General features: G+C 49.9%; 1 protein-coding gene across 3 annotated transcripts in view; it reads left to right on the top strand.

Annotated features, from left to right (window-relative positions):
* TFDP1 (transcription factor Dp-1) overlaps positions 1-14,632 on the top strand; it is a 270,147-nt gene that overhangs the window by 204,211 nt on the left and 51,304 nt on the right. For all 3 annotated transcript variants that reach the window (XM_033948712.1, XM_033948710.1, XM_033948711.1), the window contains exons 6-7: positions 5,730-5,895; positions 6,011-6,154. In XM_033948712.1, coding sequence (XP_033804603.1) covers positions 5,730-5,895; positions 6,011-6,154 — 310 coding nt within the window. The remainder of the gene's footprint in view (positions 1-5,729; positions 5,896-6,010; positions 6,155-14,632) is intronic.

Here is a 14,632-nt window from a genome sequence, read left to right as displayed (position 1 = left end):
TCCGGCCACATCCCCTGCTCCGCGGCTCTCTTCGGCAACTCAGCAGCAGCGATCGACACAAGCTTCTGACGTCGGGGCCTACCCTCTGCGAGTCCCGCTTGTTTCAACTTCCTTTTTCCACAAAGGCGGGACTCGTAGAGGGAAGGCCTCGATGTCGGCAGCTTGTCTTGATCACCGCTGCTGACGAGTTGCTGAAGAGAGCCGCTGAGCAGGGGGTGTTGCCAGGTGCAGGTAGAAGGAAGAGGGCCAGATGCAAGACTCGTGGGTGAGGGAGCAGAAGAGAGAGAGAAAGAGAGAGGGGAGGGAAACAAAAGGAAATATTTCATACTGGGCTGGGCCGGAGTGGAGGGAGGGTGGAAAGATTCTGGCTACCGGGTGCAGTAACAAAGGAAAAGGGGGGAAAGCTGAAAATGGAGATAGTGACACAAAGAAGAGAAAGAGTAAGCAGGACCTACTGAATAAGGATAAAGATACAGAGGGAACATGAAGAGGAGGTGAAATAGAGACATAGAAGTAATATTGAAAAAGTGTGTGTGTGGGGGGGAGATAAAGACATTGAAAGGGCAAATGGTGAACATGGGGTAAAGACAAGGACAGAGACAAATGAAGATTCTGAAAAAATGGTGAGATAGGGATATAGGTGAGATGGACACAAAGAAGGGTGATGCTGGAAAATAGGTGGAATGGTAATTCTGACAGACACAGAAGGGAAATGCTGGATCAAGGAGAGATGGGGCTCAGGCTGGATGGAATGAGGAGAAATGCCTTGTTGGCCCGGAACTTCCTCTCCTACGTCAGAATTGACGTCAGGGAGCGGAATGCTGGTCAGCGCGATGCTTCTGCAGGGAAAGCTTGGGACGGCGGTGGCTTGGGGGCTATTCCCCGATGGCGGTGGCAGCAAACCGAGTGGCTTGGGGGAGGGCAAAGAGAAATAAAGAAAGGGGGCAGACAGAGACAGAAAGAAGGGGGAACAGGGAGACAGAAAGAAAAAGTTGGGGGAGAGAATGAGGTCTGGAGGAGAGGAAACATACAGGAGGCTGAAAGAAAGGAAGAAAGATTGGATGCACAGTCAGAAGAAGAAAGTGCAACCAGAGACTCATGAAATCACCAAATAGCAAAGGTAGGAAAAATGATTTTATTTTCAATTTAGTGATCCTGTATATAGCATTAAGATAAGAAACAATATATGCAGTGTTAGATTTGTTTTATAATGGTTTTGCGGCTCCAAGTTTTTTTTTTCTTTTCGAAAACGGGTCCAAGTGGCTCTTTATGTCTTAAAGGTTGCAGACCCCTGACCTAGACCAACTGCTTTTGCCCACTACATACGGGGAATTCAGGAAACGCCTAAAAACATACCTGTTCCAGAAATACAATCGACCCGCTCTCCCTCTCCCTCCCCACTCCCTCCTCCCTATTCCACCTGAACTTACAGCACTGTTATAAATATAATCTGTTATCTTCATCTTATCGTAACTTTACGTTGCTACTTATCCCCAACAGGTCCTGTCGGACATTACCTACTAAAATGTACATATTACATTTTCGCTCAGCAAATTGTATTTCTATACTATTGCCTCCTGAGATATCTGATCTCTGTATTTCCTCTGAATATCTACTTATTGTATTTCGCTGAATATCCAGCACTCTTGATTGTAAACCGCCTAGAAGTCGCAAGATTGTGGCGGTATAGAAGAATAAAGTTATTATTATTATTATTATTACTATTTGGCTGTTAATCCCCTACTGCTCCTAGGCTTTTAACCTCCAAAAGTTAAGTATCAAAGGACAGTAGAACAACAGATGATCCAGAGTCCCAATGTCTAGATGACAGTGCCAGCATCTATTAGATTTAGAACAGTCCAACCTGTTTAACCTAACCGGGGTCCAAAAAGCTCTATGTATTAAGAAAAACCATGTTTGTCTCATAGACGCTGACACTGTACATCTCATCCTCCAAGTCCAAATTCGTGGCCATCGAGATGCAGAAGTATACTGCTTTATCTCAATGTTCCAAATGTCACGAAGGCTCTGTACCCTGTCCCCCTTCTGGTGATCTATTGGTAGGCAGGGACAGGGCAGGCAGGCCTAGTGACAGGCAGGGCCCCCCACCTTGAGGCAAGCAAGCAGGCAGGGCCCCCTAAAGTGCATAATCTTTCTGCTCTTCTTCACTATCCATATGTACCATTTCCTCCCCTTCCATTAAGTATCACATCTCTGTATCTTTATTCCTCCCCTTTCCAGCATTATTCCATGTCCCTGTCCTTATGCTCCTTCCTCCTTCAGCATTTCTATGCTCTTGTCTCTTTCCCTCCCCTGGTTGTCCTGGTTTTATGCTGGGATTGCTCTGTCTCTTATGCTGGGATTGCTCTGTTCCTTTCCCTCCCCTGATTGCCCTTGTTCTTATGCTGGGATTGTCATTTCCTTCCTCCTGTACTCCTCATCCCCACCCACCACCCCGAGGCAGTCAGGCAGTATTTCCCCCTACACCCTCCGGCCTCTCCCCCGTACCTTATTTTAGTTCCTCCAGCGTAGCTTGACGGGCCCATTCCTCCATGTCCCACCCAAACGCGAAGGGAGTCAGAGGAGCGGCGGTGGAGACAGCTGAGGCCCAGATGTGCCGGCCAGCACTGCCATGGGGGAAGGGAGGGAAGAGAGCGGGAGACCGGAACACCCAGCAGCTCCCGGTTCCGATGACTGCTAGTCGCTCCTGGCCCGCGGGGAAGCTGCTGCTCATGTGGGAAGCAGGACTCACTGTCTCCAGCTGCCTCTCCAGCAGCAGAACAGTGCGCAAGGCTACCTGCCTGGTCGGCTGAGGCAGATGCCTCCTCTTCCCTTCTGTAGCGGCAGAGTGGTGCACAAGGCTGCCTGCCTGGTCCTGCGCCACTTCCTGCAAGAACGGAAGTGGCGCGGGACTAAGTATGCTGCTTTGAAGGGATTACAAGAATGTGGAAAACAGATGGGTTTTCAATAGCTTTCTAAAATGCATATATAATGTTGATATTCTAACTATTTGGCCCAGTTCAGGATCCCTGGAAGCAGCTTGGTATAAGTGTTGATGTGGCCAAAGGAGTCCTTTCCCTTCTTGTACCTGACAAAGACATATCTCCACATTCATCACAGCTCACCAAAACACAGATCTGCGCCTTTATTTCAGGCCTTACCTCTTGGCTGACTACTCATTTTCCAAGATGCTGCTGATAGTGGCTGAGCACCTTCAGTTCCAGGAGACATGGTTTCATTTGTCCCTAAAGAACTGGCTTCTTCAGGCCAATTTGGCCACAGAGGCTAGGGTGTGGATTGTGAAAAATTGCAGAAAATTGGAAGACTGGGCATCCATGTGGCAAATGAAATTTAATGTGGACAAATAACAAAGTGATGCACATTGGGAAGAATAACCCAAATCACAGTTAACAGATGCTAGGGTCCACCTTGGGGGTTAGCGCCCAAGAAAAGGATCTGGGTATTATCATAGACAATACGATGAAACCTTTCACCCAATGTGTGGCTGCGGCCAAAAAGCAAACAGGATGCTGGGAATTATTTTTATTTTTTTAAAATCTTTATTCATTTTGCTAGGATTCTAGGAATTATTAAAAAAGAGATAGTAAACAAGACTAAGAATGTTATAATGACCCTGTATCGCTCCATGGTGTGACCCCACCTGGAGTATTGTGTTCAATTCTGGTCTCATTTCAAGAAAGATATAGCAGCACTAGAAAAGATTCAAAGAAGAGCGGTAGCATGGAATGTTGCTACTCCTTGGGTTTTGGCCAGGTATTAGGGACCTGGATTGGCCACTGTGAGAACAGGCTACTGGGTTTGTTGGGCCATTGGTCTGACCCAGTAAGGCTATTCTTATGTGGTCATCTCGCAGTTTATTTCCCCCTTGGAGTCCCTGGGTTGGGAGTGATCTGGCGCAATTCCTGATGTATCTCGGAGTCCACTTCCAATATGGCCAGGGGGATAATATTCCTTCTGGAGGAGGGACAAGGTCTACACTCAGCTGCTTGGATTGTGAGGCTTCTGGATCCCACTGTCTAGGATTATTTGCCACTCCTGTGCTCCATGGCAGCAACCCTGGAGGTAGTGCCCTGAGCGAGTGCTTCTATTCCCCCTTTGCAGCAGGCTCTCTTGTCAACATGGGTTCTGGCTTCACTGGGTTTTCATTGCCCTCATCCTCTCCCATCAGAGGCAAGACTCAGCCTGGCTTGGTGGCGACAGTCTAGTTGAAATGGAGAGAGGAGTCCACTGGAACTCCATTGGTGGGTTGTGATTACCATGAATTCAAGTCTCCTTAGTTGGGAAGTCTGGTTTTGCTGTGGTCCCTCCCCATGCATCCCAGGATGCACTGGGAAGGAGAAGGCCCGCCATTTTGTAGAGGTGGGCCTGCGAGTAGGAGGGGCTGGGCATCCCTCCTGCTGTCATCTTCATGTAGAAGTACGGGGTGGGTTGGGGGGAGCCAGAGGGGCATCCGGTGATAGGAGGGAGTAGGCATCCCTCCTGCCAATTTTTATTAAAGTACAGGAAGGGGTGGTCCTGTTGGGGGCAGTCGGTTCAGTTTGGTGGGGAGCAATTTTCGGCAGGAAGGAGTGGACATACATCCTGCCTCTATTTTTTTTCCAGGGGTTTGGGTGGGGGGGGGGGGGTGCCTCCACTTGCCTTTTTTTTTAATGGTGCAGATATTGTGCATATGTAACACACGCACATCTCTGCCATAAAAAAAAAGTCCCAAACAGCTGAGTGGCAGGTGGCTGCTTTGGGGTTTTCCCTGCCGCTCAGCTGTTTGGACTTCCCCAAACCAGCTCTGCACATGTGTGAGAGCCAGTTTCTAAGCGATCGATCGGATGGGATTGCGGCTGCCCTCCGCAAAACTCATTTGCATGGGAAGTCATTTGAACATCAGTCACCGTTTAGAAATAGGCCCAAAAATTGGCCCACAGAGACCTGCAAAGTTTTAACGACCATTCATGAGGTAAAGTTTCCCTTCCTAAAATGCTATCATCAAATTTTGTAAAGGCAGTATTCTCCAGTCTATGTTCAGGCAAGATATTGGTTATCTTTTAATACAAGGTGGACTAAAAGTAGGTATACAGTATTTATTCATTATTCTTTTTATTTTACAGGTATTGAATAGGTAAAATACACTGCTGAATGATAACTAAGGAAAAGCAAAACAATGTGACTGATACAAAATCTTCAAATGAGTGTTGTTCATGACAGATATAAAATAAAAAGAAATAATGAATAAAAACTGTATACCTTATTACTATGGTCATTTACCAAGAATCTGTTATACTGTCCTGTGAAGTGGGGTGTTTTATGTTTTGTTAATCCCTGTGACAAATTAAGAAATGTTAAGTGATAAATGTCAAAGCATAGAAGTTTAATTAAAGCTTGTTTAACTTAAGTAGAGTGGCAGTACTTTTTACATGGACACAGACCAAGTTACTATGCAGCAGCACAAAGCAGTATTTATGGAGTTTGATTAGTATTGACTGGATCTAGAGAGAGATGTTAATAGTACAGTATGCTGATAAGTATAAATCTGAACAACTGGTCAGGATTAATTCAATATTCTGAATGAATAACACTTTACCATGTAGCCAGATTTAGATTGGTGCTTCAAAAGGGTATAGTTTTAAAAGGTATGTGTTAACTGGAATGATTTTAAATGTTTTTTTTTAATACTAGAAAATTAAGAGAAGTTTATGATTTTAAACATTTTATAGGAAACGAAATAAAAAAGGTGAAAAAAATGGCAAGGGATTAAGACATTTCTCTATGAAAGTTTGTGAGAAGGTTCAGAGGAAAGGAACCACTTCTTACAATGAAGTGGCCGATGAGCTGGTGGCAGAGTTCAGTACAACAGACAACCATATTTCACCAAATGAATCCGTAAGTGAATTATGGCTTCTATTTTGAATGATGAGAAATCACATTTGAAGTCACTGTGTTTCTTAAAAAAAAAAAAAAGTTGCATGTTTATATTAAATCATCTTGTTTATTCCAGGCTTATGACCAGAAGAATATTAGACGACGGGTCTATGATGCCTTAAATGTACTTATGGCCATGAATATTATTTCTAAAGAGAAGAAAGAAATTAAGTGGATTGGTCTACCTACTAATTCTGCTCAGGAATGTCAAAATTTAGAGGTATAAATACAAGGTTTATACAATGAGCAGCTATATTTTAGTGCCACTACCTGGGTCAAAACATTGCTGTTCTTACTATCCATATACATTTGTTCTTACTATCCATATACTTGCTGCTATATTGTAATCAAAAGATCCTTGTGATTAGTATTGAGGCACTTAAAATAAAGGCAGCATATACTTTTATCTGTACAGCTAGGATTTTAAAGTCGTTGGTTTCAACTGAATCCATTTCCATCCATCTAAGAGTTAATGGGTTGCTCAACTGCTGTTTGGTAATCCGTCACAACGGTTCACAAAATGACATAATAGTGAAAGAGATGACAATGAAAAATACAATTACATCTTCAAAAGTGAAAATGAAAGCAAAATAGTTATGCTATCTGTGGTTTCTGTACAGCTACTGCTAGAGATCCTGCTGCTGCTTTTGTCCCATGTAGCATTAAGTACCAATTGCATCCTGGAATAGAAATTATTTTAAATGTTTTCTGAAATGGATATAAGAGGGTTCTAAAATAATGTGGTAACTGGTTCAAGAGAAAGGGACCTACAGCACCAATGATGATGGTAGTTTCAATGAAATTATTTCATTTCTAGGATGTCAGTGTCCTATTCAGCAAAGATTAAATTCTGATAGCTTGTACATCAGCCTGGACCACTGATTATACAACATACTGCTTTCAGGAATAATTCAATGTCATCATGTCTAATATCACATTCTCTTCTTTCCCTCACTGAAGCCCTTACTGACCCTCCATTTTCCTCTGGAAGCCATCTTTTCTCATATTTTGGTTATTTTTCTCTTGACATGTAGGATTGAAACAAGCACACAAGTGGTAGCATCATCCTGCCCTAGGGTGGAACAGGTCTTCCAGAATTCAGAGCAAAAGTAAAGCTCAGACCATGTGCATGCAGCCCTTCTGCATTCCTGCCCTCAGATTTGCACAAGTTTCTTTTGTTTGTACAAAATGGATGCAAAAAACAAGCTTTCCTAGAAAATATTGAAGATTTATTTTGTCTTGTCTCTTTTTGAGAATGGCAAATGGCCCAGATAGGTAAGTATGAGCAGCAAAGTAACAATAACAATACAGTGAGATCAGGAAAAGCAACAATAAGAGCAAGCAGGTACAAGCTACCCCAAAACAGGGAAGTCCAGCGAGAAGCATATCAATGTCCAGCAAAATGAAAACAGCAGGGCAATCCCGACCCACAAAGCCTGCGATGATTGCATAGCCAGACTAGACCATAAGCCATAACTTTTTTTATCCCAGGACAAGCAGGCATGATATTCTCACATGTGGGTGACGTCATCTATGGAGCCCCAGCGCGGACAGCTTTTCAAGCAAACTTGATTGAAGTTTCAAGTTTGCACACTGCACCACGCATGTGCATGCCTTCTCGCCCACTAGAGGGCGCATCCCACCTCATGGTCCTCAGTTCAATTTTTTCCGCAGAGCCAGAAAGCCCTGTGGATTTTGAGCTCCCTTTGCCTGCCTTTCTGCCACCGCGTCTGAATTCCATTCGGTCGCTGTGCTTTCTATTTTTGTTTTTTCGTGTCGTTTCGATTCGTTTTAAAAAAAATATATATATATATATTTTTCTTTTCGTTGGGCTCCGGGGGCTCCCGGCAGCCGTGGCCGCGGGACGTCGCTCGTTCCCGGCCTGTTTCATCGTTCATGTCCCGTCCTGTGACGGGCTTTAAAAAATGCAGCCGGTGTGAGCGGTTGCTCTCCATAACTGACCCCCACCGGTGGTGCATAATTTGCCTGGGCCCAGATCATCCTACGGCCTCCTGTGACCGCTGTTCCACCTTCCAGCCCAGGGCTCTCCGCCGCCGCCGGGCGAGAATGGCGGAGTTGTTTGTGGTTGACCCCGCGCCTCTGAAGGCTTCGGCCCCGGCCTTGACCTCGGCCTCGGCGACCTCGGGGGCCTCGGCTTCGCCTCGTCCCTCGACCTCGAAGTCGACGTCGGGGACAAAACCTGCCTCGGGTAAGTCCTCCTTTCCATCCCCTACAGGGTCTGCTAAGAAGCCATCCTCTGCTCCGGCCAAGGCGGGTGGGTCGTCCTCGGCCCCGCCTAAGGCTCCGACCTCGCACGCCCCGAGGGAATACTCGAGACCGAGGTCGCCCTCCAGGGAGCCTGCCCCGGACTCGGACCTCCCGACCTTCGTCGGGATTCCGGCCTTTCAGGACCTCCTCCGAGCTCTAATTTCATCGGAGCTGTCGGGGGCCCTTGAACAGCTGCAGCGGGCTTCGACCCCGACTGCTTCGACCTCGGAGGTCCCGACCTCGGCGACCTCGGCCTCGGGTATCGGGGCTCCACCGACCTCGGCCTCGGTCTTACCCTCGGCCTCGGGGGCACCGCCTGAGCGCATCGTGCGGCCCCGGGACAAGGTGCGGTGGGTGCGACGCATTTCCTCCTCCTCTTCCTCGAGGTCCTCCCGGGGCTCCTCGCCCTCGACTCGACCTCGGACGAGGCGCCGGCCGAGGAAGCCGAAGCGCTCGCGGGGCTCTCCTCGGCGGCGTGATCGTTCTTCGCCAATCGGGGGCGAGGCATAGCAGGTGTCGGAGTTGCGCCTCGATAACCTGAGGCTTCTCCGGTCCCCTGCTAAAAGGGTTTCCCGTTCTTCCTCGCCGAGGAAAAGGGAGAGTGCCCCCGTTCCCCAGACTCCGGGTACCTCACCTAGAGGCTCTTCGAGGCGGGGACGTTCTCCTACCCCCTCGAGGCCTTTGGAGCTGACTTCGTGGGGCTCGGGGTCCGGCAGGGATCCCCATTATTATTCTCACGAGGCTTCTCCCATTTCTTCGGCGGTGAGGTCGAGAACCCCTTCACCGCTCGCAAGGCCGTCCTCTTTTTCAACCTTTGTGCAGGACATGGCCCGAGCCCTGGGTTTGGACCTCACGGCGGGTTCCCAATATTCGAAGGAGTTCCTTGAGGAGCAGGACCTTCCCACTCCACCTAGGGAGGCTCCTCGGCTCCCCTTCAATAAGGTCCTCCTACAGACCTGGCTGAAAAATCTGGCTAACCCTCTTACAGTCACGTCCATCCCGTCCAAGATGGAGGCTAAATACAGGACGGTGCCGGCCAAGGGGTTTGAGAAGGCGCAACTCTCCCACCAGTCCTTACTGGTGGAGTCTGCCCTGAAAAAGACACAACCCTCCCGGGTTTCTGCGGCGGTTCCACCCGGCAGGGAGGGTCGGACCCTGGACAAGTTTGGCCGTCGCCTCTACTCTAATTCCCTGATGGCCACCAGGGTACTAAATTATGCCTTCACCTTCTCCTCATATCTGCGTGGCATGGTGAAGGACCTCCCTCAATATCGTGACTCCTTACCGGACTCCCAAAAGGCGGGATTTGACAAATTTATGTCCAACCTGTCTCAATTGCGGTTGTACCTTTTCCATGCTTTGTACGACGCATTTGAGCTGGTTTCGAGGGTGTCGGCCTTCGCGGTGGCCATGCGCCGTCTGGCCTGGCTTCGCACCCTCGATATGGACCCAAACCTGCAGGACCGTCTTGCAGACTTGCCTTGTGTGGGGTCCGAGTTGTTTGATGAGTCTTTAGAGGCGGCGACCAAACGGTTGTCGGAACAGGAGCGCTCGTTGGCCTCCTTGGTCCGTCCCAAGCCTAGACCCCCGCCGCAGAAACCCTTCCGTCCTCCTCCGAGGCGGTATCCCCAAAAGTCAACCCCGGCTTTTTCTAGGCCGCCGCCTAGACGCCCATCTCAGCGAGGCAGAGGGGGACAGACGCAAGCCCCGGCGCAGGGTCCGTCCAAACCCGCGCCCTCCTTTTGACGGGCTGAGCGGATGGGGCAGGTTCCCCTCCGCGATCTCACAGGAACCCCTTCCCATAGGGGGGCGTCTCCGGTCCTTCTATGCGGCTTGGACCGATATAACATCAGACGCTTGGGTGCTCCAGACCGTCTCCGAGGGCTACTCGCTCAATTTGTTGTCAGCGCCGCCGGATCAACCTCCAGGGGCTTCCCCTTACAATCGGGCCCAACTTCCCATCCTTCTGGCCGAAGCCAAGGCCCTGTTGAAGCTTCGGGCGGTGGAACCGGTCCCCAAGGACCAGCTGGGGAGGGGTTTTTACTCCCGTTACTTTTTGGTCCCAAAAAAGACCGGGGACTTACGCCCCATACTGGACCTCAGGAAGCTCAACAAATTCCTGGTCCGGGAGAAGTTTCGAATGCTGTCTCTCCCGGTTTTATATCCTCTCTTGGAGGAAGGGGACTGGATGTGCTCCCTCGACCTGAAGGAAGCATACACCCATGTTCCGGTGCATCCCGCCTTCCGAAAATTTTTACGGTTCCAGGTGGGAGATCTGCACCTTCAGTACAGGGTCCTTCCCTTCGGCCTGGCCTCATCCCCTCGAGTCTTCACGAAGTGTATGGTAGTGGTCGCGGCAGCCCTGAGATCTCGTGGGCTGCATGTTTTCCCGTACCTGGACGATTGGCTGATCAAAGCCCCGACCAGGGAGGGGGTTATCTCAGCGACCCGACAGTCTATCACCTTCCTTCAATGACTGGGGTTCGAGGTGAATTTTCCCAAGTCGCAGTTGTGCCCAGCCCAGTCACTTCAATTTATAGGCGCAGTGCTGGACACTGTGAGCCTACGTTCGTACCTCCCGCCGCCTCGGTTGGAAGCCTTGGTTCGGCTGGGCCGTCTGATCTCTCAACTGCCTGTGGTGTCGGCCCAGCGTATGATGATGCTTCTGGGCCACATGGCATCGACGGTCCACGTCACTCCGTTCGCCAGGCTACACCTGAGAATTCCTCAGTGGACCCTGGCCTCCCAGTGGCGCCAGGATTGCGATCCGGTGTCTCGTCTCATCACGGTGACTCCTTCTTTGCGGCGATCGCTCCGTTGGTGGACCAACTCTTCCAATCTTTCCGGGGGTTTGCTATTTCTCGTCCCTCCATGTCGCAAGGTTCTGACCACGGACTCCTCGGAGTACGCGTGGGGGGCCCATCTCGACGGTCTACGGACACAGGGTCTGTGGTCGGCGGAAGACCGTCGCTGTCACATCAACGTGCTGGAACTTCGTGCCATCTTTCTGGCGGTTCGAGCGTTCGACCACTTACTCCGAGATCAGGTAGTCCTCGTATGCACGGACAACCAAGTGGCGATGTACTATGTGAACAAGCAAGGTGGGACGGGTTCTTGGCCCCTCTGCACGGAGGCACTTCGCCTTTGGGAGTGGGCGATCTCCCGGAACATCTTCCTACAGGCGGTCTATATTCAGGGAGAACAGAATTGCTTAGCAGACAAGCTCAGGCGGCTTCTGCAGCCGCACGAGTGGTCGCTCAACGCCAGAGTCCTGCGCGAAGTCTTCGATCGCTGGGGGACCCCGCAGGTGGATCTGTTTGCCTCTCCGGAAACTCGCAAACTGCCCCTGTATTGTTCTCGGATGTACTCCCTGGACCGTCTCGAAGCAGATGCCTTCCTTCTCGACTGGGGAGGGAGGTTCCTGTATGCGTTCCCTCCTTTTCCTCTGATCATGAGAATGTTGGTGCGTCTCAAATCATCCGCAGCCACTATGATTCTCATTGCGCCTCGGTGGCCGCGTCAGCACTGGTTCTCCCTGCTGCTTCAGCTCAGTACCAGGGAGCCTCTACTTCTACCTGTGTTTCCTTCTCTGCTGTCTCAGAGTCAGGGTTCAATGCTGCATCCCAATCTTCAGTCGTTACACCTGACCGCTTGGTTCCTTGCTCCTTGACTTCGCCCCGGGTTTCTCAATCCGTGAGGGAAGTGTTGGAAGCCTCCCGCAAGATTTCGACCAGGCTTTGTTATTCTCAGAAATGGACCAGGTTTTCCTCCTGGTGTTCATCTTCTCACCTGGATCCTGCTTCGGTTCCGGTGTCCTCGGTTCTGGATTACTTGTTGCACCTGTCTAACTCTGGTCTGAAGACGACATCTGTGCGTGTTCATCTCAGTGCCATTTCGGCCTTCCATCGACACCTGGATGGACGCGCTCTTTCGCTCCATCCTTTGGTGACACGCTTCATGAAAGGATTACTCAGGGTTTGTCCCCCTCTGAAACCTCCTCCCGTCATGTGGGATCTGAATGTGGTTTTGGCTCAACTGATGAAACCTCCCTTTGAGCCAATCGACAAATCTCTTTTGAAATTTCTGACTTGGAAGGTGATTTTTCTGATTGCACTCACATCCGCACGACGGATTGGTGAGTTGCAAGCTTTGGTTGCGGACCCCCCTTTTACTGTGTTTCATCATGATAAGGTGGTTCTCCGCACCCATCCAAAATTTTTACCAAAGGTTGTGTCTGATTTCCATCTCAATCAGTCCATTGTCCTTCCTGTGTTCTTCCCGAAGCCCCACTCCCATCCTGGCGAGACGGCGCTTCACACGCTTGACTGTAAGAGGGCGTTAGCATTTTACCTCCAACGCACCAGGTCTCATAGGAAGGTTCCTCAATTGTTTTTGTCCTTTGATCCTAATTGCTTAGGACATCCTGTTTCCAAGCGCACCTTGTCCAACTGGTTGGCTGCTTGTATTTCATTTTGCTATGCTCAGGCTGGTCTTCCGCCCCCGGGTCGAGTCACGGGGCATAAGGTCAGAGCGATGGCAGCCTCTGTGGCTTTCCTCCGTTCTACACCTGTGGAGGACATATGCAAGGCTGCCACTTGGTCTTCGGTTCATACGTTCACCTCCCACTACTGTCTGGACACTTTGTCCAGAAGCGACGGCCGGTTTGGCCAGTCAGTGTTACATAACCTGTTTTCCTGAATTGCCATCCTCCCACCTGCCCTTTTTTGGTTGGCTTGGAGGTCACCCACATGTGAGAATATCATGCCTGCTTGTCCTGGGATAAAGCACAGTTACTTACCGTAACAGGTGTTATCCAGGGACAGCAGGCATATATTCTCACAACCCGCCCGCCTCCCCGGGGATGGCTTCTTTGCTAGTTATGGAACTGAGGACCACGAGGTGGGATGCGCCCTCTAGTGGGCGAGAAGGCATGCACATGCGTGGTGCAGTGTGCAAACTTGAAACTTCAATCAAGTTTGCTTGAAAAGCTGTCCGCGCTGGGGCTCCGTAGATGACGTCACCCACATGTGAGAATATATGCCTGCTGTCCCTGGATAACACCTGTTACGGTAAGTAACTGTGCTATATAGTAAATGCCCACCAACACACATTCAAACAAGCATGAAGCCAAACACCCCACTCCGCACAACAACCACACAGCAAACACTCTACAACCAAAGCAACAAGCAACCCATGCATACCTTCCCTCCCCCCACCTCGGAGTGCAAGTAGGGAGACATGAGGTTGCTACCGCCAGAGAATCCCAGAGAATAAATAGAGCAAGGCGCTCAAAGAGGGACTAAGGAGTCAAGAGATCCAGCAGACCCTCCCACAAAGTAACATAATGCTTCATGTTCAGTCTGTGAGATTTAGCATACGAGCGAATCTTGAATTGTGCCATCTCTCTCAGTTTGGCCCGCCATTGAGCAGTGGGAAGGGAGTCCTCGGAAGCCCAGTAGGTCTGAATCAGCTTTTTCACCACAAGAATAGCATTATAGAGGAATCTACAATGGGGAGAGGAGAAGCCCTGTGCTTGTAGCGATCCCTGAAAACCCAGCCATAATCCCCATTCAATAGACTGATGGAGGACCCAAGTCTAGAAGACCCAAGAGGCCCCACCAAAGGGATAACTCAGTGCACTTTAAGAAGGAGTGAATGTAGGTACCAGGCCTGCATTTACATTTGACACAAAGATCACCGCTCCACAATCCAAGCTGCGCCCCCCTATGCTGGGTGATATGGGTTCTGTGTAAGATTTTATACTGCATTTCCTGATAATCTACGGACTTAGAAAAAAGGTAAAAAGGGTCCGAAAACAGTCCAAGAACTGGGAGTCAGTAATGGTCTGGCCCAGATCCCCCTCCCACTGCTCCCGCAATTTGCTCATCCCAGGGACCCAAGAAGAGAGCCGCAAGACACCATACCAGTGGGACAGCCGGTTGAGTACAAGGGGGGGTAGACGCTAAAATCTGATCCAAGGACCCAGAGTCCTAGCCCCCCTCACATTCCTGACACGTAGTGGCCCAGTAGTGTCGAAGCTGAAGGAAGGAAAACAGGTAGGTATAGGGAATCGCCCATTTCCCCTGCACTTGTTGAAAGGAGAGAAAGGGAGCCTCCAAGAGCGCCAGCAGCTGTCCCATGTAACGGCAGCCTTCCTGAGTCCATGCCTGAAACACCGACTGACCCCAACCTGGTAGAAACCCGGAGTTGCCCTCAAACAGCAAATACGGAGAAAACCGCAGTCGGTAAACCCTGGCGTCTGCCACCACTGCCAGGCCTGCTTGAAGGGCGACAAAAAGCGAGAACAGCCCCCTGAATGGGCAGCATAGTCCAGCTGAGAGTGTAGTAAGTTGAACTGGAAAGGATGGCTCCAGCCCTCAACCACCTGGAAGGAAAATAACGAGCAGACCCTGTATAACCCTCAACCCAG

This window comes from Geotrypetes seraphini, chromosome 6 (assembly GCF_902459505.1).
Source record: "Geotrypetes seraphini chromosome 6, aGeoSer1.1, whole genome shotgun sequence".
NCBI lineage: Eukaryota > Metazoa > Chordata > Amphibia > Gymnophiona > Dermophiidae > Geotrypetes > Geotrypetes seraphini.
The sequence above is the reverse complement of the archived record's forward strand: the minus strand, read 5'-3'. Positions and strand labels throughout refer to the sequence as shown.